Below are 27102 nucleotides of genomic sequence, written 5' to 3'. Positions count from 1 at the left end.
CTCCCCAGAAAACTCCACTTGGCTCCACCTGGCCGTGGCCTGCATTGAACCAGCACGGCTTCTGCCGCAAACGTCCCCTCCCAACTCTGTCTGCTTCGGGCCAGTGTTAAACACTCGTGTGCTCGCTGTCCCTGGGCACGACCTACACCCAGTAGCAGAGGGGGACCGCATGCCAGGCAGCAGCCGGGAGGGCGGCCCGAACTAGACCTTGCCGTTGGCAAACTGGAGAACAGAACCGAGAATTGACGGGTCGTGCTCGATTTGGCTCTGTCGCTCTACCTGAGCACCGTCAAACTCGCTCAGTAGATCCAGTGACACGCCAAGGGGGAGAGTCGTTCGAGCACAGGCCTCCTTGCCAAGAGCTTGCTGCCCAGATCCAAGTCCTAAGCCAGGGCTGGTCCCAAGCTCAATTCGGAGGCTCAAGGGTGCAGGCTGACCGAGGGGGAGCCAGGCAGCCAGGGCTGTGGCCACCAGCGAGGCCCTTACCTTGCTCTCAGGGGACGGAGCCGCCAGCTGTTGCTGCTTCGCAATGTTCTCCGACAGGCACCAGCACACCCTCTTCTTCTGCTCCTGCGAGTGTGCTTCCAGAGTGAATAAGCACTCTGCCTTCTGATGTCAGGGCAAACAGAGAAAGGGGCAGTCAGCGCTGCTCCCGGGTTCAGGGGGCTCCCAGGACCAAGCCCAAGCCCATCCCTGGGCTCCAGAGGGTGAGGCTGCAGCAGGGAGGGGAGTGACCGCTAAAAGCCACAAATGCACACTAATCCCCGGTGACATCGAGGCAGCCAGACGAGCAGGGAAGCTGGCTCGGGGGCCAGCTGGCGATCCGTGTGCCCACGGGTTGGGGGAAGGGAGGGAGGCAGTGGTTCCCAACACAGTGGAGTTCTGTGGAGAGCCACCGACTGCGATGGTGAGGTCACCCCCGGGGACAGGCAGCACAAGGCAGCAGCTGGGGGAGCACGTGGGGGACCCAGAGGGCCAAGGTCTCCGCCCCTCTGATGCTCTACGGACCCCTCTCTGGGCTCACAGAACCCCTCTCCCCCACCTCAGCACACTCATCTGATCACAAGGCCAAGGTTAGATGGGTGCCCAAACAGCGATTCGGTCCCTTCGGAAAGTCCTTGGAGAGCAGTTGTGTGGCCTTGTACAGCCCCACTACTGCCTGACCTGTGAGCTGGGTCTGATCAGTGACTGTTCTGCTCAACTGAGTGCAAGGCTCTACCACAGCTGTCATTTAAATCTCACTTTGCTATTTAACCTTGTTAAATGCTGCAGTCTTGTCTCCCCAGCTAGACTAGAATCGCCCTCTAGGAAGGCCTTTTTCAGCCGGGCCTAGCGCAGTGCTTGGCAAGTGAAGGCCTCAGTAAGCTCTGGCTCCCTGGAGGGACTTCCGGGATGAGGTCAAATCCAGGCCAGCTTACAGGCACCAGGGAGCGGCTGGGACCCAGGGAGTCGGCCCCGCCCCGAAGGAGCCAGAACGTGCTGGGGGCGGGGAGGGGCGGGAGAGCACGCCCAGTGTTATCATCCTCTCCAGGACGCTCTGAGCAGGGGATGGCTAGCTCTTTCTGTCTCCACTGGAATTTGATTATAGCCCCACAGGGCTGCGATTAGATGAACTCATCCAGGGAGCTAAGAGCGTGAGCCGGATGGATTGGAACAGAGAAAAAGACAGTGTTTCTACGCAGTCCTTCCTTGTTTTGCAGTTGGACAGGCCTGGTTTGAATCCCAGCTTTGCCACTTCCTAGCTGTCACCTCAGGAAAGTCTGTAAAATGGGAATGACAGTGATATCACCTACCTCTCAGAGCTATTGGGAGGGCAAGCAATAACCCAGGGCTCAATAAACAGCAGCTATTGTTGTTATTAGTACTTCATTTGTTTAAGAAATATTTATTGAGCACCTATTTTGTGTCAGGGACTGTAGTAGGCCCTGGGGGTGAAGAGGGAGTTAAGAAAGACTGAGTTCTTGCCCTCAGGATGGGGGCAGAGACAATAAACCAATAAACAACTAAACAATGTAGTTACAAATTGTGGAAAGGCCAAAAGGGAGAGGTCCTATCTGAGCCTGACGGACATGGAGAAGGCCTTTCTGAAGGGGCAGCACTCCAGCAAAGGCTGAACAAGAAAGAGCCAGCCAGGAAAGTGCTAGGGAGAAACTGTTCCAGGCAGAAGGAACAGCAAATGCAAAGGCTCTGAGCTGGGGTGGTTATCAGCATCATCTAACAGCATTTGGGGACATAGTCTACCCTGCCATCAAACCCAACCCTCAGGGATGCTCCCCTTCAGGGAAGGGCCACCTCCCATGCTAAGTGTTCCCAGGGTGCCAGCCATTCCTCTCCGGCCCCAAAGTGCTCAGAAGCTGTTCTTCCTAAAAGCATCAGAGGAGAGAGGGAAGAAAGCCCCACCTCTTGGTTTCAGGGAACTGAGTGGATGTGGTGAGGCAATTCTCCCACTTAATAACCGAGTCCCCCCACTTCCCAGAACCCCCAGCCCACTGCAGGGGAAGGACACACCCAGCAAAGACCCCAAGATGCTCCAGGGAGAAGCCAGGTGGGGCAGGAGCTGACTAGAGGGCCCTCTGCTCCCTGTCTCACTGTGTTCCTCCTGCGAGGGGAGAGTTGGGGCAGGGACTGTGGTCCCTTCCCACTTGGAAAGGCCATCACTCCACAAATCTGGTCCTGGCCCGAGCCTCCCAGGCCTGCCTCTACCTTTATCTCCCTGAGCCCCAACTTCCTCCTCTCTTTCTGTTCTGAAGCAGGATTCTGCCTTAATAATAATTCCCTTGATCTAAGTATCAATTTTAAAAAGCACCTTCCCATCCATGATCTCAAGAAGGCATCTGAGGCACCAAGGACCTAACCCTAGGCCTGGCTGGGGGGTGGGGCTGGCTGTTTTAGACGGGCACACATTTTGGGGAGGGCCTTGCTCCCAAGGCTCCTCTCTAAGTGTTGCCTGGAGTTTCGGAGGCTGGCCTGGCCAAGAGAGGGAGCATGGAGACAGCTCCCTCCAGGGAGGCTGAAGTCCCATCTGCCTAAATCTGTCTAAATCAGGGGCCCCCACTGTCCGCCTGGCTGTCCCTGCATGTGAACCGTCTCTCTCGGTCCACTCTGTGCTCCGACTCATCAGTTTCAACACTGATAGACACTGTGCCCTCAAATATCAGGCTCCGAGGTCAAGGTTGTAAGCTGCCCTGAAAGCATCCTCACGAAACTCACTCAGAGGCAGGGCTTCCTTGACTGCAGGGTGGTTAGCTAAGCACAGAGACCGCCAGATGCGACAGCACTGGGCCCAGACCTCTGCATTCAAACGTGAGCATCCCCAAATCCAACTAGAAACATGGCTCCCCTTGCCTTCTTTAAAACCCCCATCTTGCCTCAACCTCCTTGTTCCTGAACTAATATTATCCTTGTAAAAACTAAAACCTCTTCTACTACAATTTACGTTTGCTCGCTTGCTGTGACAAATGTTCTCTCATTTTATTCAATTCTCCCAATGACCCAATGACATAGGGAGGAAGGAAAAACACAGCTGTTATCGTTTTTTCAGATGAGAAAACTAAGGCTCAGAGAGGTGAAGTCAGCAGCCCCAGGAGGTCTCAGGAGAGGAGGGATTCAAAGTCTGTCTTCCACCTCCTCCAGAGCCTTTGATCTTGCCTCATTTGTTTAACAGTATATGTACATTACAAAGAATGTGAGATATTCCTCTTAGCTTTTATTTTAAAGGATCAATAAATCATTGGTGATGTCTCTAATGGAGAATAAATGAATATGAAAAGCTCTCCCCCTGTTAGGAAGCTGACAGAAATAATAGCTACCATTTATTGAGCACTCACCGTGTGGCAGGTTCTGTGCTAAATGCCTTGGACACAGTATCTTACTGAATCTCATTTAATCATTACAACAACCTTACAAGGTAGGGCTCATCAGCCTTGGTTCAGAGATGAGTATGTGACTTGCTCAAGATCACTCAGTTAGGAAATGGCGGGGCCAAGATTCCAATCTAGGTCTTCCTAACCCCAAAGAGCAGACTCTTAAATTAATGGAGCCAGGATCAAATTCCAAGTTAGCGGATGGTCCCAGACCCGTGTGGCCTTTGACCCGAAGCCCCTGGTACAGCCAGTCGTGGGCTGCATCTGTCCCATGGATTTGTAGGGGCTGAGGGACACCTGTCCAGGGAAATAGAGGCCCCAGGGCCAAGGACTGCTCAGAACAATCCCACCCACTTGATAACTAACCAGGACCTACTGCTGGGGGAACAATCAGAGCTGCTGCCCCCCAGGCAGTTGGGGCTTTCTCAATGCAGAGTGGAAAACTGTCCCCAAATCCTGACTCTCTTGTCCTGCCCTGGTTTTTCTCTGGACACTACCTGCCTGTTAGGCAATGAAGAGAAACCACTTGCTGGGAGTTCCAACTAAGACGTGAGTCTGGGGTTCCCCATGGGTTCCAAAACCACTGTTGTCAAGCCTATTCCAGGCCACAGGGCAAGCAGGGATCTTGCCTTCCCTGTGATACAGACATGCCTCTCGTAAAGAGCAGCCCATTAAGAGAACAGAGAGGCTTCCAGCTGCCTGTGAGCTTCAAGCACCCAGGCCCTTGGGGCCAGATCACCTGACACTTTACTGAAATAAAAGGCCCCAGATCAATATCCCTTCATCAATCTTTGGAGGGGTAGGAGGTCACAGCTCCCTGGGAACCAAGGAGCAGAAGTGCTTTTCTCTGGGAAAAATAACCCCAGCCTGGCAGGAAGCTGTCTTGCATTAAAGAACCTGGAGTCTCATTTCAGGCCCCGCTGGAGAGAACTGGAATCCAGATGGGTGAGGCTGGGGAGGCAAATGCTCTGACTCTTCCCAGGCTGCCTCACAGCTTCTCCTAAGCTGCTCGCTCGGCTCCGGGGGAATGAACTCACGCCGGCCCTGAAGGGTCTCCACCAGCTACTTCCTGCGCCCGGTGGGGATATGCTGACACAGGGGAGGACATCAATGCCTTCTTGGACCTCAAGTGGCCATTCTAGGCTGCCAGGGGTCCCCGGCTCAGCTCCGACAAGGTCCACTGTCCTTTGGACTCCCTGCTGTCCCCTGAAGCTAACTTCTCATCAACTGTCTTGTCCTCAGGGGTCTGTGTTCACCCAAGACACTCGCCTGAAGCCCTGCACCTCCTATCTTAGCCAGGAACTGAAGGAATGATTTTCCAATCACAGACAACATGCAAATTCCTTCTCAAAATGGTGTATTCCTCTTGGCCAGACGGTGTAGACCAGGCCTCACCCATAACGTGTGGCCAGTGTAGATTCTCCCACAGAATAGGCAGTTTCCCAGGACTGTTACTGGGTAAAGGAAAGGGTCTAATAAATCCCTGCTTGGATCTGGTAGCAGACTCATATGAGCAGAGGTACAAGGCTGGGATTAGAAAATTTGCTGAAAATTGAAAAGATTTGTATGGCTCAGTGGCTCTCAACTTTTTCATCACCAAGGCCCTCTTTGATTAAACCCCTGGTAATGATATTTTATCTCCCAAACCACATCAAGCAATAAGCTGTTTGCCCCCATTTTGCTCAGCAAAGGCACACCGTCTAGCTGAGCTTCTGATCAGACTGAGATAACCAGTCTGAGGAACTGAGGAACACCAGTCACACTGAGTGGGTATCACTCCAACCCAAAACACAGACGCTAGATGGCTTCTTTCACCTGTATTATCTGGCCCAGGTAAGGGTACAGTTACCTTCAGGCCTTTTGAAACATTGACAAGACCCTGCAGGAGGGGACATAGGTGGTACCTTCTAGAAAGAGAGGAGGAAAGAGGTGGGCACAAGAATCAGGGCACTCTCTAGAGGAAGGACTACCAAATGAATAGGGTGATGCCTGGCTCTCAGGCCACACCCTCACTGTGGCCCCTGCAGGGGCTGGAGACCAGGAAGTCCTAAGCAGGAGACCACAGTGTCCTTCTGTCCCCTCTAAGCACCTTCACGTCCACTGCTCTTCTACACAGAGGTGAGAGACACAGGGGCAGGGGTTGCTGCTCCCATTCCACAGAGCAGGACACTGCCACTCTGGACCTGCCCGGAGCCATGGCAGGAGTTGGTGTGGAGGCAGCGTCAGAACCTGCACTAGAACCCGGCCCAACATCTCCCTTCAAGCACCAGGACACAGACCTCTCTCCTCAGATTCAGGGGGAAGGACTCACCTCTGCTAGATACAGCACACAGAATTTCAGGTCTTCTGAAGAACCTTTGAGGGAACAAAAAGTAAGACTTGCTTTAGAATTGGTTACAGAGTCTCAACTGTTTGCTTAAGCACAGCCAGCTGTCTCACCCAGAGGGCTGCGTGTGGTACTTCCTGTAAAAAGAGGAAGAGAGGGGCAGGGAAATCTCTGGAGGAAAGCCCACTTAATATCTAATTAGGTTGAGACACAGCTGTAAGGCCTTTGCCTGCAGGTCAGCCTGACCCAAGGAATACTGAGCTCTCACCCCATGAGAGGTAGCCAGGGGCAGCCTCTGGGCATCAAGCAGTGGGGTACAGGGAGCTGTCATCCATCCCAGGAGGCCTCTTCCCCTCCATGCCCCCTGCGATGAGGGACACGGAGGCAGCACACACTTGGGTTTTCTTTTAAACACTCCAACTGCCTTTGCCATTTTGAAATTCACCAAGGAATGCATGGGCTATGCAGGGGGATCCCCAATCACGGGCTGGGTGGAGCCCAGAGATGGCTTCCCAGCCCAGGCCCAACCCCTCAGTGTGTTTTCCTAGAGCCTTCTCACCCCTGGTCTAGAATCCCAAACTCAACCCCTCACCAAAACCTCTCCACCTGGGAGGCAGCTGGGAGGGCCTATCGGCCACTCCCCGCTCCTCCAGCAGAGAAGCTGAGGCGGGATAACTACCCTAAGGCGGAAGATGATTTGGTCAGCCTGCTTCAGAAACACAGGAGCCAAGAGATGACCCACAGCTGTCAGGGAAGGCTTCCTGACAAAAGGGGGACCCTTTTGAGCTTGAACTCAAGATGGGAAGAGAGGGCACTCCGGGAGGAGGGAACAGCATGGGCAAAGGCATGGAGATGGAGAAGCACAAGTTGTGCTCAAGGGATGGCAACTGTGAGGAAGCCCCGCCTCCTCCTCCAGGTGGCCTTCCCTGACCGCTGCAGGCTGCTCCTCGGAACCTGGCAGCACTCCCCGTGGGCCACTCATCTGAGCACAGGCCAGGGCTGCTTAGGAACTTCCTGTATTTCAAGCACTCGACCTCACCAGGCAGGTCATCCTTTTAGAGGGAAGCAATCATACAGCACACATAACAGCAAATGCTTAAACTGCCATAGAGCTTTAGAGTACCCAGTGCTGTGTGCCAACCACAGCGCCAAATGTTTCATGTGCATAAACTCGACACTCACAACAACCCCTATGAGGCAGGGGTCACTATCATCCATGATTCATGTGAGAAAACTGAGGCACAGGGGGTGAGTAACATGCCTCAGGTAGAAGGGGGAAGAACCCAGATTTACACCCGGGAAGCCTGGTCCCAGAGCTCACGCTCCGAACCACTACACACCTGCCTCTCAAAAGCCCACCACGTAGGCCCTACCCAGCCCCCTGTCCCCTCAAGGAAGCAGGACTAGTGCTGGGCTCAACGCAGAACCCTCAACATATACTTGAATCAAAGAAATTGTCAAAAAAAACCAAACTGCGTTGCAAAGTAAAGGTGGCAAGGGAAAAACAGAGACGGTGGGTCAAGCCTATTCCTGAGAAAAGTAGTGAGTGAGGTCCTCATGTGGGTGGAGGCCAGGCCCCCTTGGAGCAAGCATATGGGCAGTTTCCTGGGCAAATCTATCCCTAAGGCCAGGGATGCCAGCCAGGGCCAGATAAAAATAGCTCATAAGTAAATGGGGGTTTGCTTTGGAATTAGAATAAATCCTTCTGCTTCTCCCCACCTAGAGATGGGTTGGGGGGCAGGGGGCAGCCCTGCCTAAGAAGTCCATCGTATTTAAGAAACCTCTAATTTCAAAGCTTCTGCCAGTTCCTTGCATTGCTGAGGGTGGAGACAAGGGGAGGTGGTTTCTTTTGTTTAAGAAAACACACTGGGACGTTTCCTTGACTTTCCAGAAGCAGACTTTAGTGCCAAGGGAGAAACAAAAAGATCTGTGTAAGAAAATAACAGAATTTTGGGTTTTAGAAGCTGGCAGTGAGAGAAGAGCAGGTTCTAGAAGGGAGGGTAAAGCCAGGTAGATGGGAGCCTCAGGGAGACAGGAGGCCAAGATTGGGGGATGCAGTCTAGGACATATTTCCAGTGGCGAGGGATCGCTGACGGATCGCCTTGAAACTTTTCTGTGCCGTGACACCCCACCATCGCACCCCTGCGCTACTGCACACCTTCACTGAAATCTGCACACCTTCACTGAAATCTGCACACCTTCACTGAAATCCACGTCATGGCCTTGTGCTGGCAGCACTTCGGGAGAAGGACAGAACGGGGGCAGCACTCAGCATGGCTCAGAGCCTCATAAAAGGACAGCAAGGCTCAGGAGCCAAGGGTGCCTGTAAGGAGCTGCAGCTGCAGAAAAGGAGGCTGCAGCGTGGCTGACCCAGGAGAGAAACCTCAGCTCCACCAGAAACCCTTCCAAAACACTGGACTGGGCTCTGGACTTCCCAGAGTGTGGAAATGGGGGTGGGTGTAAAGGAAAAGGGACAGTGAGGCAGCACACATTCGGGCTTTCCATCCAACACTCCAACCACTTTCACCATTTTGAAATTTAACAAGGAGCCATTTGGTTCCTGGGTGAACCCTCTTTCCCATCAAGGAATGTGGGCCATGGACCATGGGCTATGCAAGGGTGATCCCCAGTCATGGGCTGGGGGGAGCCCAGAGATGGCTTCCTGGCCCAGGTCTGACCCCTCTGTCATTTTCCCAGAGCTCTGTCAAGTCTGGTCTGAGATCCCCAGATCAACCAGTTACCAAGTCCTCTCCACCTGTGAGACAGGCCAGGAGGGCTGTTGTCTCCATTTTCCAGATGCAGAAACTGAGGCCCAGGGAAGGAAAACAACTTGCAGAAGGCATGCAGTGGGCAAGTGACAGACCTGAGACTTGAACCCAGGGCCGCCTGCCTCCAAAGCCTGTGTTCTGACCACTATGTCACACTTCTGTCCCTCTCCTGGTTTACTCATCTGTCATTTCACCTGGCCATGCGCTCCGGAGGTGGGAATGTATGTGTCTCGTCCTCTGCTCTCACCCTGGCGGCCAGCACTGAGGTGGGCTCTGACGAGGTGCTCAGAAAATGTCAACCGACTAAATTTAACTCCAAGTGTTTCCAGCAGCCGGGACCTAAGCAGCTGAGTTTCCAAGATGGGGCGCCTGGGCTCCTCAGGGTGGATGGTGAACCCAAGAATCAGCTGGACATTTCCAGGCCATCCTGAGAGACCACAGCAGGTCAGGAAGACACACTGTGGGTGGGATACTGGCCACCCGGGAGGCAGAAACACAAAGAACAGCAAAGCCAGTGGGCGACAGAGGCAGGAAGAGACCACAATGGGCCCCGGCTGACCGGAGATGTCCCAGTTGTTAGCGCCAGCTCTCCGCCAGCTCTCCGCCTGTTCCCATTACACTGCCATTCAGCCCTGCTGAAGCTCGGGGGAAGCTGGGCAGGAGGAGGGCGGGCAAGGTTTAAGTGGCCACCAGCCGGGAGCCCTGAGGGAGGAGTGCACCCCAGCCCCCAAGCTGAGGCCACGCTTCCCATCTCCCTTGGGTCCTACACTCATTCACCCAACAAACAGTCATTGGGCACCCACGATGTTCTGTGCCCGTGCCCAGCCCTGGGAGTAGGCTTGGCCAGCAGAGCCAAGCACACATCAGGCATGTCACACAAGGGAGTCCTTGGTCCCTGGGTGGGGCAGATCCTCCTCGGCCAGGGAACAGCCCTCGCCAGCCCCAGCCTGCAGGAAAGGCTGGGTGTGCTCCTTGTTCACCATCTTCTCCGCCCCAAACTGAACTTTCCACACATGTTGATTTGAAAGAGACAAGAAACCTTAGGAGTCATGAGCAATGTTAATCAGAGACCATCCTGCCAAGAGAAGCTCCAGCTGAGGCCCCAAATGCATCTCTTAAAAGCCTCGCTCAGGCCCTTGCTGCTGCAGCGAGTCTCTGGGGGTGTGGGGAGGCGGGCAGGAGTGCGGGCGCCAGGACTCAGGACACCGGGTCCTGCGGCTCCAACTCCGACAGCTGGAGAGGTGGTCACCGGACTTCTGCAAACCCCGGGACCCCCAAGGCTGTCTCAGGGAGCGGGGGCAGGGGAGGAGGCAAGGGCTCCCCACAAGTGCCTGAAAACACATCTAAGCATTGGAATGTGCACCTTGAGTGCTCAGTGTCTCTGAGCCATTTCCTTCGCTCCCAGCAGCTCCTTGGCTCCATGGAAAGCCACACTCGCTGTGTTTGCTGACTGACACCGCTGGAGAAAGGCAAGACAGTTCGCACCAGAACAACTGCCCGGCCAGCCAGGACAGGCGCGCGCGCACACACACACACACACACACACACACACACACACACACACACAGACCCCCTCACGTGCCAACCCAATAGGCTCCAATGGCTGTGTCGTCTCTCCTGAGCAGGGCTGGTCTTGGCCACCCACAGTCTCTGGCCCCAGGAGGCCATGCCCGCACAGGCTGGCGCTCACATGCGACCCGGCAGGCGGGAGGTTTCTCTGCCACCCCCCAAGGCCTCACGCCACCCACCCTGACCAGCTGCCGCCCAGTGGAAGATGGTGCTTACCCTGCCTCTCGCTTCAAGCCTTAGGTTGGGGCCTCCAGGAGAGGAAGATCCAACCAATTCCCAGCGGACTCCCCCCACCCGGCCTAGGGGTGGGGACCAGACAAATGAGCACTGTCCAGCCTCTCAGAGCAACCTCGGGGTCCATGTGGGCACGCCAGGTCTGGGAGGGAACACAATGGACTGCCCAAGCCTGCTTTCACAGTCAGAAAAACCGCAGCCCAGAAAAGGGAGAAAGGAGCAGCTGAAGCCACACCACACGTCAGCAGCAAAGCCCGCCCAGGCCCTCACGCCCCCAGCTGCTGCCCTCAGCTCTTCCTCTGCCCTGTCGCTCCCAACCCGCACCCAATGCTCAGCCAGTTTGAAAGCCCTCTTCCCCCTCCCTCCTTTCAGCAGGAGGCTGAGCAGCCCAGGGTCCTGGGCTTGCAGGCCCCAGACTTGTGTGATGAGCCCGACTTGTGTGATGGTTCTTATAATCAATCAACGTGGATTACCGAGCACAGCCCCCCACCAGCACCCCTCAAATCTGACTGGGTCCTAGATAGTGGGAGCTGGGGGTGGGCAGTGCATGTGTGTGCAGAGGGGTGGGAGGGACGGGAGAATGGGTGTGTAGGGGAAGCTGGGCGTGAGGGACAGAGGGAGGGGCAGGGCAGTGGGGAAGCCAAGGGCAGAGTCACTGCAGCTCTCGCCGGCCCCGCTCCCGCGGGTACTTGGGGGCTCCTTGGAATGCCAGGATCTCAGCTGAACTTGCTCAGAGGGCTGCTCCTCCCCATCACCTTGGTCAGGCCCAGCCCACCCTGCAGGAGAGGCTGGCCCCAAGCAAGGTGACTTGCTTTTTCCCCTCAGTGGCCGCCGTGGTCAGTGGGCAGGAGAAAGCCAGAGGCAGAGAAGAAGAAGTTGTAAGCGACTTCCTGTGGGGCTGCGAGAATGGAGGTTCTCACACGGCCTTGGTTTCTAAGGAGGAAGAACAGCGGGGGCACCGAGCACGCAGGCCGGGTTTGCAAACAGGCAGGAAGTTTTCCTGGAGCAAAACCCGTCAAAACAGAATTCTTTCACTGGGTAATATTTTCCTCCCTGCCCCTGTCACCCATGCTCAAACAGGTCTGGTGTTGTTTTCATAATCTGGGAGAGGAAATTGAGCCCCTTTCAGCAGAGACCTCAGGCGCCAAACCAAACCACTCGACAGATACTCCCGCTGGTTTCCCATTCCCAAGTGGAGGGGAGGGCACTGTGGCAAGTGTGGGGTAGAGACTCGCTTCACCCTCCCATGTGCTCCTGTCCCGGATGTGTTGCCTGGGCACACAGTGTGGGCCAGCCATTTTGCATAAACGACCTAATTTAATCTTCACAAAAACCTTCTGAGATACTATTGGTGTCCTCACTTACACATGAGGAAACAGGCTCAGAGAGGTTGAGGAACTTGCCTGAGGTCACACAGGTAGTGAGGGGCGGAGCCAAGATTTGAACACAGGTCTGTCTGAACCCAACGCTCTTCCCACTCCACTCCCAAGCCTCCCTGAAACCTCGCTGGAGCAGAAGCCTCCCAGCAAAGCTCAGGGTGTACAGGGGCCTGCCAGCCTAGACTGGAACGCCAGTGTCTGCGAACCAGACCTAGGGGCACACATCCCATCCATGCTGCCCAGAGCAGGAGGACTCAGGGAGAGTGCAGAGGAGTCCAGGGCATCTCGGGCATGCACTCACCTTCCTGCAGCTTCACGCTCTGGAGGTAGAGGGGGTTCCTCAGGACATTGCAGCGGCCTGGCTCATCCTCCTTGGTGAAGAGCAGCAGGTCAGAGTAGGCAAACAGCGTCACCTGCACGGGGAGAGAGCAAACAGAGCTCGCTGTTCTGCTGTCCCAGAGGCCAGAAGCCACAGCCTCCCCTGGGAGTCCAGGTAACAAGTCTCCATCATCTCGGGCATAACCAGGAGCAGATGCTCAGCGTGGCCTAAGCCAAGGGCAGAGACCTGACCTGCAGTCAAGACTGCCCTTTTGCCTACTCCTCACAGGAGGAAAAAATAACAGAACAAAAATCAGCCCTCATCCTCATCCTCCATGCCAGACGGCCTGTGCCAGCCTCTCAACAGCCCGACACCCCACAGGCCCACCTCTCTGACCAAACGCCTCTGGAATCTCCAGCCCAGTGCCCTTGGCTTGGGGCCACCCTTGAGCTGCAGGATGTGCCACATTTGCTTGCATTCTCCTCTAAATGTCTGGCTGAAAGAGCACTGGACTTGGAGTCAGAAGTCGAGGCACCTGCCCCACTAAGTAGCTGTGAAAACTTGGTTAAGTCTGCTGAATCCTTTCTGCCTCCGTTTTTTTCATCTGTGCAAACAGGGGGGAACATCCCTGCCCAGCTCCCTACAGGCTTCTTTCACAAGGTCTGTGTAGACAGTGAATTTGAAGCATCATGCAATGTGAGTACTCTTACCAAATTCCTTGCAGATAATTTTAACTGCGTTCATGCACAATCAGTTCAAGAAAAAGCCAGTTACTTATGCTCCAACACAGACATGCACAGAACTTTAACCTCTTTTATGCACTAGCTGCTCCAAAAATAAAGGAGAAAGATATTTTTAGACATCATAGGTAAACCATCAGGCATGCTCAGCATATTTTCATGCTAAAAAAAAAAATCCACTTGATCCTCTAATGCCAGTAAAGAGTACACTGTTCTTTGTTTTGTAAATCCTGCGGTGGCCTTTAGTCAAAAGCAATAAAAACCCTATTTTAGATTCTCCGAAGAAAACAAAATATTATTAATTATGTGGAATTCCCTTTGAGGTGTCAAAATCTGACATTTCATCTCATCTGGGGTAAGAAGAGTCCACTGGAAGGTCGGCATGCACTACGAAGAGCCACAGTGAGCGTGTGCTGGACTGTTGCCGAAGTTTAAAAAGCCAACATGTTGACATTTAGCTGTCAGACTGTTAAAGATGACCTAACAACTCCACCTCTATGACTCTAGCCTATAGAAATACTTACAAGGACATATAAATATGAATATGTAGGGATGTTCTCAGCATTACAAATTTTTGTAATTTTAAAAAAGAACATAAACACCCATTAAGAGAGAATGGGGGCTTCCCTGGCGGCGCAGTGGTTGAGAATCCGCCTGCCAATGCAGGGGACACGGGTTCGAGCCCTGGTCTGGGAGGATCCCACATGCCACGGAGCAAATAGGCCCGTGAGCCACAATTACTGAGCCTGCGCATCTGGAGCCTGTGCTCCGCAACAAGAGAGGCCACGATAGTGAGAGGCCCGCGCACCGCGATGAAGAGTGGCCCCCGCTTGCCACAACTAGAGAAAGCCCTCGCACAGAAACGAAGACCCAACACAGCCATAAATAAATAAATAAATAAATATTTAAAAAAAAAAAAAAAGAGAGGATGGATAGGGCTTCCCTGGTGGCGCAGTGGTTGAGAGTCTGCCTGCCAATGCAGGGGACACGGGTTCGAGCCCTGGTCCGGGAAGATCCCACATGCCGCAGAGCGGCTGGGCCCGTGAGCCACAACTACTGAGCCTGCGCGTCTGGAGCCTGTGCTCCGCAAAGGGAGAGGCCACGACAGTGAGAGGCCTGCGCACCGCGATGAAGAGTGGCCCCCGCTTGCCGCAACTGGAGAAAGCCCTCGCACAGAAATGAAGACCCAACACAGCCAAAAATAAATAAATAAATTAATTTTTTAAAAAAAAAAAGAGAGAGGATGGATAAACTAAATTATGCCACCTTCGGGCTTCCCTGGTGGCGCAGTGGTTGAGAATCTGCCTGCCAATGCAGGGGACATGGGTTCGAGCCCTGGTCTGGGAAGATCCCACATGCCGCAGAGCAACTAGGCCCGTGAGCCACAACTACTGAGCCTGCGCGTCTGGAGCCTGTGCTCCGCAACAAGAGAGGCCGCGATAGTGAGAGGCCCGCGCACCGCGATGAAGAGTGGCCCCCGCTCGCCGCAACTAGAGAAAGCCCTAGCACAGAAACGAAGACCCAACACAGCCATAAATAAATAAATAAATAAATAATTAATTAATTAAAAAAAAATTAAAAAAAAAAAAAAATTATGCCACCTTCATGTGGTAGCATTTTATGCAGCTATTGAAAGAATAAAGTAGAGCTATGTGGGCAGAAATGGAAATCTGTCCATCATAAATCAAAATAGTGCAATGTCCAAAAAATACCTAGTGTATAATCCAACTTCGTAAAACCAAACTGTAAATCTGTCGGTATTTATACATTTTTTAATGTCTAAAATACTCATCACAGTCTTCACTGTGGGGAATGGGACTTGACTTTATACATTTCTGTTTAATTTGCATTAGTTTGCAATGAGAATCTGTTACTTTTATAATTTAAAAATACATAAGTGTTTTTCAAAGGACTACGTGGCACACAGAGGTTTGAGGGAATCTGGGCCACAGAGACGACAGAGGGCATTCTTGAGCAGGAGGCATTCAGGGGCTCTGGCTTATCTAACGGGGACCAAACACAAGGGCTCCTGAACCCTGGGCTGGAAGGCATCCTGGCAGTGTCTCTCTCCAAACCCCTTCCCATCACAGCCCTGACCCAACATAGCCCACAGAAGCCTCCATTTATTGAGCACTTACTTTCTGCTCAGTGGATCCTCACTTGTACCTAACATCATTGCCCTCATGTATAGGTGAGGACCCTACAGCACCGAGAGGTTAAGTGACCTGTCCAAGGCTACACAGCCAGAGACCATTGCCCAGGTCTGGCTGACCCCAAAGCTCTCGCAATATGGTGAGGTAGCAATATGCCTACAGTTGTCCTGTCCCTGAATGTGAAAGAATCCAAGCAGGGACCAAAAATGAGGAACAAAGGAGACAGAAACATGAAGTTAAGGGAAGGGAAGAAAATGATCTCAGAGTTCAGAAGGAGTTTAGGGGTTGGTTGTCTGAGAAGAAGACTTCAACATCCAATGAGTGGAAAGGAGAAAGCTCTACACTAGGCGAGCACAAGACAAACCCTCAGGCTCCCCTGACCCACTCAGTGGAAACCTGGAAGTGGTCTCTGGACCCACAGGGAAGCTGGCAGAGGAAGGGTCAGAGGAGATAGTCTGTCAGGAGCCTAAAAATTCAAAAAACAACCCAGGCCCAGAGAGGGCTGGATGAATGGCAAGTGGAGAAGAGGCACAAGCAAGGTGAGAAAAGACCCAGGTCGCTGCTCTGGCCCAGATTCCCAGAGCTGAGAATGTGGTCTAGACAGGAAGTGATTAAGGCCTGAACGAAGAATTTCCCCAAAAGCCGGGTCAGGGAAAGGACAGAGCTGGCGCACAGCGGGAGACAGGGCAGAGAGGCAAGGGTGCCAGGGGAGGGCAGGTGGGCCCCTTTCCCGTCTCACCAGCACCCTGCGGGCCTTGCTCCCGGCGAGCCACAGCAGCCCGCAGTGCAGAGGCGCCCATCTCCACAGCCCAGCTACCTTCTGCTTCCCACAGCAGGCCCTGGGGGCCTCCAGCTGTCTTCCCCACACTTGCTCCAAGGACACAGCTGTTTTCCCAAAGGCTCAAGAGGAGAGGAATCGCTTGGTTAGGAAATCCTTGCGACTTGAAGGATCACTAATCCCACGTGGTCCTAACCAAGCTTCCTCGGAGGAATCTTGCCTGAGGGCAGGGTTTGCAGCAAAGGCCTTGGTGCCTGAGTCAGTGTGTAAAGTGAGGGCATGTCTGTCTTGTGCCCCATAGGACTCCTGGAACCTCCAGCACAGGGCCTGACTCCAACGTAGACGGCTCAGTAACCATTCTTTGAATGTAGAAATGAGGCTGTACCAAAACGCTGATTTGATCTCAGGGCATGTTAATCAAGTTGGTGACTTCCGGGAGGGCGTATGATGAGGACAGTTCACGGTGTGGGATTGGATCAGCTCACGGAGCATGCCCAGAGAAGAGAAGGGACAACGAGCCAAGGGGGAACGTTCCACGAACAAAGATTTCTGTCGAGCACCAGGGAGAACTTTCTACAATTTAGGGCTCTCTGGTAATAGAACCACTGCCGGGAGGGCTCCCTCAGCAGACTCAAGAACAGGCTGGAAAACGATCAGCTGGAAAGTTACAGGGAAGCAATTAGAATGGACGGCTCCTGAGGGCCCAGCCACGATGCGATTCTCTGAACTTCTCCAAACCCCGCTTGAATTGGTTTATATTTTTGGCCTGAATAACACGACAGGCTACTAAGAGCCACATATTTACTTCCTATCACATTTCAAGAAAAAGAAATGCACTATTTTTCCTTGTCTTCAAATCATTTCTTTCAACCGTCAAAAGGGGTCTCTTAGTTCTAGGGCTCCAAAGACCCACTAGGCAAAGAGCTTTTGGACAGATTTTAACTATCATCAGGCCCTGGCTTCAGCTTGTGTTTGTTAGTTTGTTTTTAAACAAACACACCAGAGCCGGCATGGGATCCTGGAAAGAACTGCTGAGCCAGAGAGATCCCAAGTGCTAATCATGGCTCCATCTTTTAGGAGTCTTGAGACCCTCAGGTCCTAGTTAATCTCACTGGAGCCTCGGTTTCCTCATCTACTGAGTCGGGACAAACGTGCCTCTCCTTGGGGAGCTGCGAGAGTTAACTGGGATCAAGTATGGAAAACTTGCACAGTGAGGACAAATAACAAGTGCTCAAGGTTTGCAGCCTTAATGGTGGGTGAGTAGGGGAAGAAAAGAGCACATTGAGACATATGAATGTGTTCCACGGTGGCTGCCATTTCTAACTGCCTTCTTCTGAGTCTTGTGAGTTTATAGCCACACCTCAGTTTCTGACCTTTGGCTACCTGACTGAGCTCCACCACACACTTATTCACCAAGCATAGCTCCAAAGGACTTCTCGTTCCTAAAACCCAAATCCCCCGCAACAGATGAAGTTTTACTCCCACAGAGGCAATTCAGAAGTTATGCCAAGGTTCTTAAGAAAGTTCCCGAAGAGGAGGTCCAGAAATGTGGCAAGCAACACCAGTGTGGTAGAAATAATCCTGCAGTCTCCCCGGGGAGCGCCCCTGAAAGACAACGCTCATTTGGAAAATATGAATTCTGGTCTGCTTGTTTCACAAACAGAACAAAAGCAGCCTGCTTTAGCCACGACTACACAAAATGTCCCGGAATGCTGAGGCTGAAAGGGCCCTTAGAGATCAGCTGACCTCAGACCCTGCCCTTGCTGCCTCAAACACACACACACCCCCACTGTTCTGATGGGAAGACTGAGGAAGAAGGAAGAAGTCGTAAGTGAACCAGCAGCGGAGCAAGAGCTGGCTACATGCCTTCTGCCTCCAAGTTTCCTGATCTTTCCACCACCCCAAGCTGCCACTCAACTCAGCCAAGACACACTGCCAGCTCTGAATCAGGGCCTGATTGAAGGCAAGCCCCCTACCCTCTCTTCAAGCCTCCCAGGTAGCCCAGTCAGACCCCAGGGCTCCAACTTCTGTTCCCAAGTAGATTTAAACTTGTGAGACTGAGCCGGAACATGGCCAGCTCTGGGGATGGTGTAGGCGAGTGAAATCCCCCCAGTTAGAGATAAGCCGGGGCCAGCTCCCAGGAAAAGTAGCATGACCTACACACCCAGGCCTCTGTTGGCAGAGCTAGAGCCCAAAGAGAGATCACAGACTTATCCCTCAGAAGAGGATTTGGGATTTGGGTTAATATACACCCAAAAACCCAGGTAACGGGTGCTCTTCTAAAAATTCTCTTTGGCTAACAGCTTTAATCTTCTCACCCACAAAGTCGTTCATCACAGCTGGGGTGAAATGCCATCTCTCCTGCTCCTTAGAGGAAGTTGGGATAAACAGTGGAACGTCATCAGGGGTTGGGAAAACTCTCTAACCATCAAAGATGGACTCTGTCGCTTTGAGAGGTGGCGAGTTCCCCATCACTGGAAATATACCCAAAAAAGCTGGGTAGTCATTTGGTAAAGAGGGCATGGAGGTCTTTTCTACCCCAATTGTACAATTCTGAGACCATCAGGAAGAGAGGAAAGTTAGGGGCCTGGAGGATGGCCGATGAAGCCCACCAGAAACCCCACCCGGGAAACGTGAGTGTCTTACCTCGACAGCCTTGTTTCTCCCCTCGTACAGCAGCAGCTCCTCCGACAACAGGAGGGTCCGGGCAGGGTTACAGAGATCTAAAGGCTGAAAACAAAGAGGACAGTTCAAAGAGGCCTGGTGGAGATGGGGGGGAGGGGGAGGGGAGGGGAGGGGGAGGGAAGGGGACGGGGAGAGGGAGGCAGCCTGCCAAAGCCAGCCACAGAAGACAGCTAGCCCTGCCCCAACACCCCCAGAGCCCACACGCCCCCTCATACACAGACAGAAACAGAAAGACAGAAACGCTCATCCTGGGCGGAACTGCTGCTGCTACCTTCCCCACCAGCCCTCACACACTAGCTGCAGGAAGTCCAACCACATGGTCGGCCTTTGCCATCCTCTCCACCCCCTCCCGACCCTACCACCCGCGCCCGCCCCAGCTCCCCCACTGCACCGAGCTCCTGGGCGCTCCCGGCCCCCACATTCCCCCATCTGTCCTGTTCATGCTGTCAGGCCCAGGCTCTCAGGACGCCTCTGGCAGTATCCTGAGAGCCTCATGCCAGATTTGGTCACCTGAGTCCCTTCAAGGCCAGGCCAGTCCCCGCTCTACATTCATAACACACTTGAGTTCACTGAGTCCTTCTCAGCTGTCAGTTCCCAGGGACCAATTCTCACCCAAACCTCTCACCCCACCACATGACCCTGCCCCATACCCACGGTGGAGCCCTGCCCCCACGCAGCCTGAAGAAAACTCCCTAAACTCTGGACTACCCAGCAGGGCTTATCCTCGTGAATGCACATTTATAACATGGTTTCTGGGCACCTGACACCAAGCAAGGTGCTGGAAGAAAGATAACGAAACAAATGTCAACTACTCACAACAACCAAGATGGATCTTACAAGTAACGTGAGGCAAGAGAAGCAAGGCCCAAAAGAAGATATGAGATATGGTTTCATTAAGCAATATTCAAAAAGAAGTCATTTAGGAAAGCACATATAGGTGGTAAAACTAAAGGAAAGCTAGGAAATGATTATCATAAAGTTAGGCTAGTGGGTACGTCTCGGGGGGAGGGGGCATCGTAATCAGGAAGAGAGATACACAGCCTCTGGAGTGGTGGCAATGGTCTAGTCCTTTCTCTTAGTCGATATCGGCTTTATAATTACCCGTTAAACTCTGCATTTAAGTGTTATGCCATTTTTGGTTTATATATTTTACAACTCAAAAGTTTTTTATAACTTTTAAAAACTAATTTTTTATTTTTTTTGTAAAAATTTAAAATGAAAATGAAAAATAAGTACCGTGGATTCCAAGACCTTTGTGGTTACATCCCGAGAAAGAAAAGAGACCCAAAGAAAGGCAAAGGGCAGACCCTGCCCACGGAGTTGTCTGGGGAGAGGCGCGTCACCTGCCAGAGTTGCGTTGTGAGCGTCCTATAAAAGTATGAGTTCTAAGATCCACCGTCCAGTGACAGGCCCAGAATGGGACGCCAGAGAAGGCAGGCATGGTCAGAAATGAAGCTCTTGGGGCCATGTCCCCTCTAGGTTGCTGATGAGAGGATAAACTAAGAGTCTCTCTGGAAAGCAATTTTTCAAAATATGCATAAAGAGCCTTTAAGATGTTTCTGACCCATAGCCCAGTCATTTCGCTTCTTGGAATCTCCCCCAAGGAAAATAATCCAAGAGGCAATTCATGCATGAGGATCTTCGTCACAGAGTTATTTACAATAGCAAAAGAGTAGACATAACACAAGTGTCTGAACAGAATAGAGGACTGGTTAAATAAATATGGTACATCCATATAGTAGTGTCCAACCGGTACAAGACACAGACTCAAAGAATTTATTTAATGATGTAGGAAATGTTCATGCTGCAATTCTTGTTTAAAAAAGGCAACAGGATATAAAACATACAATAAGATCTGTCTGGGTTTTTTTAAAATATGTATATGCACAGGAAAGATATCTAAATGCTCACATTGGTTATAACTGGGTGATAGAATCAATAAAGGTTTGGAAATGGGGAGGAAGAGAAGGAAAAAGAGAGAAAAATAGGAGAAGGGAGATCTAAATAATCTCAGGCCACCAGCTAGTACCGGCCAGACATGTTTGCTAAGATGTCTGATGGCCAGACAAGATGCCAGACCTCGAGGCTCTCTCCCTTGGTCATCTCCAAACAACAAAGCACTGGAGGAGCCAGGAAGCAGAACCCTCAGCACACAGGCCCTGTGACAATACAACCAGCAGCTGTAGCGTGTCTGCAATGGCCCCAGAGAAAGGGGAGGGGGAGGGGGAGGGGAGGGGGGGACCCGCTTGTCGCTGAGCTTCCCTGCCCCCACTCTCCTGTTCCTCCTCCCGGAAACCTCTGCTCCCTCAGTATAACCCCCAGAATCCTGAGCCCCTAAAGCTATTTGTCTTTCCCAAAAGGGGGTCCTCAGTCCTGGAACGAGGTCCCATCTCTGAGTCCCGGAGTGAAGGACCCTATTCTTTCTCACCTCCTCCAGAGGGAGCCCTTGGGGTCGGCCATCAGCTCACCTGAACGAAGATGGGGAACACCAGGACCTTGGGGGCCAGGGTGACATAGGTGCCATAGCTTGAGTGCGGGGCGTGCGGCCTCATGACCGGGCAATTCTGGTAGTTCCCATGGCCCTTCATGGTCTGCACCGTCTTCATCAGCCGACACTTCTTCCCCAGGCCCGTGTAAGACTTCCCTTTGCTGGGACTCCCTGATTCTGTGGAACAGAGATGGGGGACCGTGAGGCATTTCTATCCCGCCTGCAGAGGCATGCCTCTGCAGAAACAGGGGACACAGGCTCAGTCCATTAACAGCCATTAACAACAGCAGCTACCATGTGCCGGGCCCTGAGCAAGGCGCTGAGAAGACAGGGAGACCTCGGAAGGAATCCCCTCACACTCTGTGAGAGATACTAACGTGTAAACCAGCAACTCCAGGGCAAGGACAGAGCTGGGAACCGCCAACTACGATGAAGGCAGCATTCCTCATCTGGTGACCCAGGACCTGAATCAGACCTATCGGTTTGGCCTCGTACACTTAAAAATCAGAAAATCTCTCAGATTCGAAAAATCAGAAGATGTGACCTCACCGGGCCCACAGTCCCACATGAAACAAGCAATCAGATGGAGCGTCCCGGGTGGCAGAGCATGTGTGCTCCCCCTTGTCCCCATCCCCACTGCTCCCTGTGCACACCCAGCACTGCTGGCCCGTTTCATTGCCTCCCAGGTCCCCTGAACAAAGGGACTGGAGGTCATGTCTCTGCAGTGATAGCAGAGACAGTGGGCTTTCTCAGGACGTATGGGGGTCTGCCTTCTACTAGCCAAGGGAGCTGGAGCGGCCTGGCTCACTGAGTCAGTCTGAAATAAGGAGGGGCACCTGCCTCTCCAGTTCCCGGGAAAGAGCACCCGTCCTGAGCCAGAGGGCTGCACCCAAATCCCACTCCTCTGCTCCCCAGCTTGGTGACCACCAGAAACTCACTTCCCCCCTCAGAGTCTTGGTTTCCTCACTGCAATTATAGTACCAAGCTCATGGGGCTGCTGTGAGGATTAAATGAGACACTCCAAGCAAAGCCCCTAGAATAATGCCTGGGACCTGGTAAGTGCGCGATAAGAGTGAGCTGCTAACTTATTGTGGTTTTGTTGTTGTGATTTCTCCACTTGGAAAAGCAAGTTAACCAGATACTCCAGGGACTCTGGGAATCCTAGGCTTCATCGCAGCCAGGAGGTATTCCCCGGCTTGGCTATCAACTCACAAATTATTCTCATCAGAAAAGGGGGAGAGAGAGAGAGAATGAATCACCCCCAGGGAAAAGAGCAGAGAGCTGCAGGGAGCCCCTCTACAAGGTGACACAGCAGGACACGCACCCTCACACTGAACAAGGGGTGGCATACAGATCTTTATCATGTCTCATCCAATGGGCAGAAGGGCAAAACACAGAGTAGCTAAAAAGTCAGGAATTCTTGGACACGAGCAGGTAGGAGACAAACTCCAGGGCATTCACACTCCGCACACACCTGGGCCCCCTCCGAGGGTCGCTGCTGTCAGCTGGGCAACTGATCAGCCCTCCCTGACCTGCATGAGCAGCCCACTGGGGCCCAGGTCTCCTTCCGCCACCCCCAGTCCTGGCAGCCTGGGGGTGAACAGGTGGCCTGACCCCAGCTACATCTCGGGGAAGCTCCCCACCAACGCGTGGTCCACAGCCTCAGGGGAAAAACTCAGCTCGGAAGGTTTCACACTTGCTTCCTCTACCCACCCCATGCCCCTCCTCACCGAGCAGGGTGAGAAAAACAAGTCAACCCACACACACAAGTGACCACCGATCACAGCAGTATCTTAGGACAGCACTCGAACCATAATAACCTAAACCACTTCCTGCTTCTTCAGGGAATCACTTAGAGAAGAGTAAAAAGAGCGTGAGCCCAGGACAGGGGCGGGGGGCAGATGCCTGGAAGTACCTACCCAGCTCCTCGTCTGCTCCGGCCCTGGACGTCCGCCCCAGAGGGCTCTGTGCTACCAGGCACTGGCCCCTTTGCTGAAAGAACCCATCCTGGCTCGCAAGCTCTGCACTGGATTTGAGTTGGACAAGACACCTGAACTTGAGCACTGGCCTCCGCAGAGACTGGCTGTGTAACCCTGACCAGGTTCCTTCCCCCCTGAGCCAGAGTTTTCTCCACTGCAAAGCAGAGATAATACAGACTGCTGCCTTGCCTGCCCCAGGGCAGGTGAGGGCACACACGAGAGACCTGATGGGAAAGGGTTTGGTGAATGGTACCAGGGTGTGAGGGCACGAGGATTATAAACCCAAGCCAACGAATAATCCACCCGTCAGGGCTGGCATTAGGACAGGGCTGCTGCGCCACCAACTGTACCATGAACGGGGATCACAGGGTCAGTCTGGAACTAGACAGTCTAATTTAACACAACCGAGCCTAGACCAGAGAAGGCAAAACCACACAGGACTGACAAGCAAGGCAAAGTAGACCAAACTTAACGAAGGGGGCTGTTTGCTGATGCCAAAATCTGGGCCTTTGCCCGCCCCCAGTCTGACCTTTAAAGGAATCCACTTCTTCCCTGCCCTAGCCCAGCTGCATAGGGCTGTCACAGAATCTTTGCCTTGGGCCTACAGAGTCATGAATAAGCCCCTTGACATACACCTCTGCCTTCAGGTGGGAAGCAGCCCCATTTTATAGACAAGGCAACTGAGGCCTGGCGTGATTGGGGGACTTGCCCGAGGTCATCTGGCCAGTAACTGGTACAAAGCGGAATCAACCCAACCTATGTGGCATTCCCTTGTGCCCCATCTCCACATACCCTGGACAGTGTGTAGCAAGTGGGCTTGATTTTCTAAAACTGATTTTTTGAAGTATCTTTTTTTAAAAACAATCCAAGTTATAACCCAGCTACTGAGCTCTGTGAAGGCAAACTCCTTAACTTCCCACCTGCTACCACTTACACCCTCTGGTCCAAACCCCCATATCACCCCTTAAACACCTGCTTCACTGACCAAACAGTAATTACTAGGCTTTGCTCCGGCTTCCAAGGTGAGCCCTGGCAGCCATCGCCCCCCCACCGGCCGTAGCGAATCTGAGGCTGGGCTGCTTTCACAGGGCAAGGGACAATGCCAAGGGCACCCTCAGCCCTGGAGAACACGCCGACGACAGGCGGGCAGGCACCCCAGGCCCCAGAAGGGCACCAGACCCCATTCTATTCAGGTCGGCTCAACCCACCCACCCTCCTGCAAGGAGGCCAAGCAGCCCAGCCAGAGGAGGAGACAGAAGTCGGCACCCTGGCGACAGCTTTAGCCTCTGGAGAACCCTGAGTGGGTTTAAGGGAAGATTTGTACCCTGAATTCCACCCCTTCCTCTGAACCCGCGGACCAGGAGCTAGGAATATTTGATCCCTGGTAAAGAGCAAAGATGTCCTTGGATACCAAAATAATTATCATCGTGAAGAATAAATGAAGTCAGGTCAAGGTCTTAATATAATGCATTCAAAAGTTACCACTGTTATTAACAGCAGCAGCATTTCCTTGCTTGTCCCTCTCCCACAGCCTGCGTGACTCTGCCCTTCTTGGTTTACTAAGTACTGTATTCTCAGAGGGGAACCAAAATGTGGACACGAGTTGGGAGGACACCAAGAGGCATCTCTCGGCCGAGAAGGAACCACACCAGCCTGCCTCAACCCACACACCTCTCCAGCTCCCTTCCCCCATGAGCAGTCTGCAAACCTTGGAGGCAACCAGAGTCACTCCCCTTCAGTCAGTCACTCAAATAAAATTCTGTTGAGTACGTGCTGTCTGTCACACCCTGGGACCAGCATCAGACACACGGAGGTGAGCAGGCCTAGGCCCTGCCCTTAACGGGGTCACCATTTAGCAGTGACATCTCCACTCTAACCCGATGCGGCAACTAAAAGCTTTTTTAAAACTCAGTGTTGAATCACCATCAGACTTTTCTCCGGAAGGAACACAGATTCATTTCCAACAGACCAAGCCCTAATACCCAAATGCCCCAGCCTGGAGAGAATAAAGATGGCTTCCATCCGCAACTCTGAGCCTGATGGGAGCCCTTTTCCCTCCAAAGGGCACCTGCTCTAAGCAAGCATCGTCTTCATGCTACTGACAGAGGGGGACAGCAAGGAAGCAAGTCTGCAAGTGGTTGGGAAAAGGCCGTTCACAAAGAAGGAGGTCAAAGAAGGAAGGGCTCAAGCATATCCAAGGTCAGCACCATGGACCACCAGGCAAGGCTGGTCTCAACCTTCCAGATACCATCTGGACTCCAGCCAGCTAGACTCAGGCCAGCGCAGAGAGGGCCTAAAGGAATGCCCAGCCAACTCCAGCATCAACACTGATACCTCAGGTTTCCTGGGAGAAGGAACTGGTTTTGAGTCCAGCTTCTCTCCCTGGCCCTTAAAAAATAAGGCCAGGATTTGAAGGACAAAGGGGAAAAATCCCTTCACACAGCAGAGATATCTGTGCACTTCAAACACAGCTAACTTCTGTGTAACATCACTCAGTAAACAGGCTGCTACTCAAAACCATTATCTCCTTCAATCCTCCCAACAACCCTCTGAAGTGGGAATTATCAGCCCTGTTTTATAGATAAAGAAACTGAGGCTCAGTGAGGGGACATGAGTTGCTCAAACTCACACAACTCCAATTTGGAACCTCCCAGTTCCAAACTCCGTGCCTCCCTCCCGAGCAGGCCCAATCACGGTGTCTCAGTAACGTTGGTTGAACCTCAGATGAATGCCTGAGTCCTGAACACCGTCTGTTAGACTGCTCTGGGAAGATGCCCTCTCTTCCTCCTCAGTTCAGACTCCAAGGAAGAGAGACACTGGTTCAGTGAGGGAGAAAAAGGTCCCAAGAGGAGACAGAGTCTGTGTCAATATGTGGGGGGATCTTGACTCTGTTGGGAAGGCCTCCCAACTCAGAGGAGGAGGTGGGGCTCGGCCTCGCAGCTAACCTCGCCATCTCTCCGGGGCTCAGAGGGCACAGCAGCAGAGGAGAGACTCACCTTCGGGGATGGCATCCTCCTGGTACACAGGCCGCAGCAGCTGCGAGGGAAAGACAGAGAACTACCTCAGCCCCAGGAACGGGGCCGACCACCAGGCAGGCTGCTCAGCCCTGGCCTGGTGAGAGGAGGGAAGCACCTCAGGGCACGAGGGCAAAACAGCAGTGCCGCTAACGAGCTGAGAGGGGGGCCTGGAGGGATCACGGAATCTAGAATCCTCCAGAATGTTCGAGTTGAATGAGGCTTTAGCTGTCATCAAGTCTAGCCCCTTGGCCAAGTCCCCAACTTCCTTGACAGCAGCTTGTTCCAAAGTGTGTTCTGTGAAACACTGGCACTTGGGACACTAACAACTCTGCCACAAAGGGTGCACCGTCAGGGGAGTGTGAGAAATGCTCGGTTAAACAAGGGTAAACCACCTTCTTCACTGCAGATGCCCTCAGAGCCTCAAATAGGCTAATATGCATTGGGAATCTCCCAGAAGAGGAAGAGAGTATAAGGTGTTTCTCAAACTTATTTGACCTCAGGAAACTTTCTTCCCAGAGTATCTCCTGGGACCAATATTTTGGGGCACACACGCCGACATCCCATTACGCCATCTTACAGCTCCTATGACGGGCTCACTGCCTACCACGCAGCCCATTCCGCTGGGGAAAAGTGCAGACTGGCAGAAAGCTCTTCCTTCTTTTGAGGTGAAATCTTCTACCGTGTGACCTCCCCTGGTCCTGGATCTGTGCCCTGAGGCCACAAAGACCCACCTGCTGTCTCTGCCCAGGACAGCCCTACAGGACAGCCCAATAGAGGCTGGAGCTAACACACAGCCCACTTCCC

General features: G+C 52.9%; 1 protein-coding gene across 8 annotated transcripts in view; it reads right to left on the bottom strand.

The window, feature by feature from the left end:
• Positions 1 to 27102, bottom strand: part of RGS3 (regulator of G protein signaling 3) — a 131724-nt gene that overhangs the window by 63837 nt on the left and 40785 nt on the right. For 7 of the 8 annotated variants that reach the window (XM_028165389.2, XM_028165388.2, XM_007178163.2 and 4 more), the window contains 6 exons: positions 26278 to 26317; positions 21283 to 21479; positions 18776 to 18859; positions 12441 to 12552; positions 6175 to 6218; positions 487 to 609 (listed from right to left, as the gene is read on the bottom strand). In XM_028165389.2, coding sequence (XP_028021190.2) covers positions 487 to 609; positions 6175 to 6218; positions 12441 to 12552; positions 18776 to 18859; positions 21283 to 21479; positions 26278 to 26317 — 600 coding nt within the window. Of the gene's footprint in view, positions 1 to 486; positions 610 to 6174; positions 6219 to 12440; positions 12553 to 18775; positions 18860 to 19029; positions 19075 to 21282; positions 21480 to 26277; positions 26318 to 27102 lie in introns of those variants that run through there. The other variant, XM_007178166.3, reaches the window with a different exon arrangement.

The sequence above is a fragment of the Balaenoptera acutorostrata genome, chromosome 6 (genome assembly GCF_949987535.1).
Source record: "Balaenoptera acutorostrata chromosome 6, mBalAcu1.1, whole genome shotgun sequence".
NCBI lineage: Eukaryota > Metazoa > Chordata > Mammalia > Artiodactyla > Balaenopteridae > Balaenoptera > Balaenoptera acutorostrata.
Note: the sequence above shows the minus strand (reverse complement) of the source record. Positions and strands in the feature narration are given on the sequence as shown.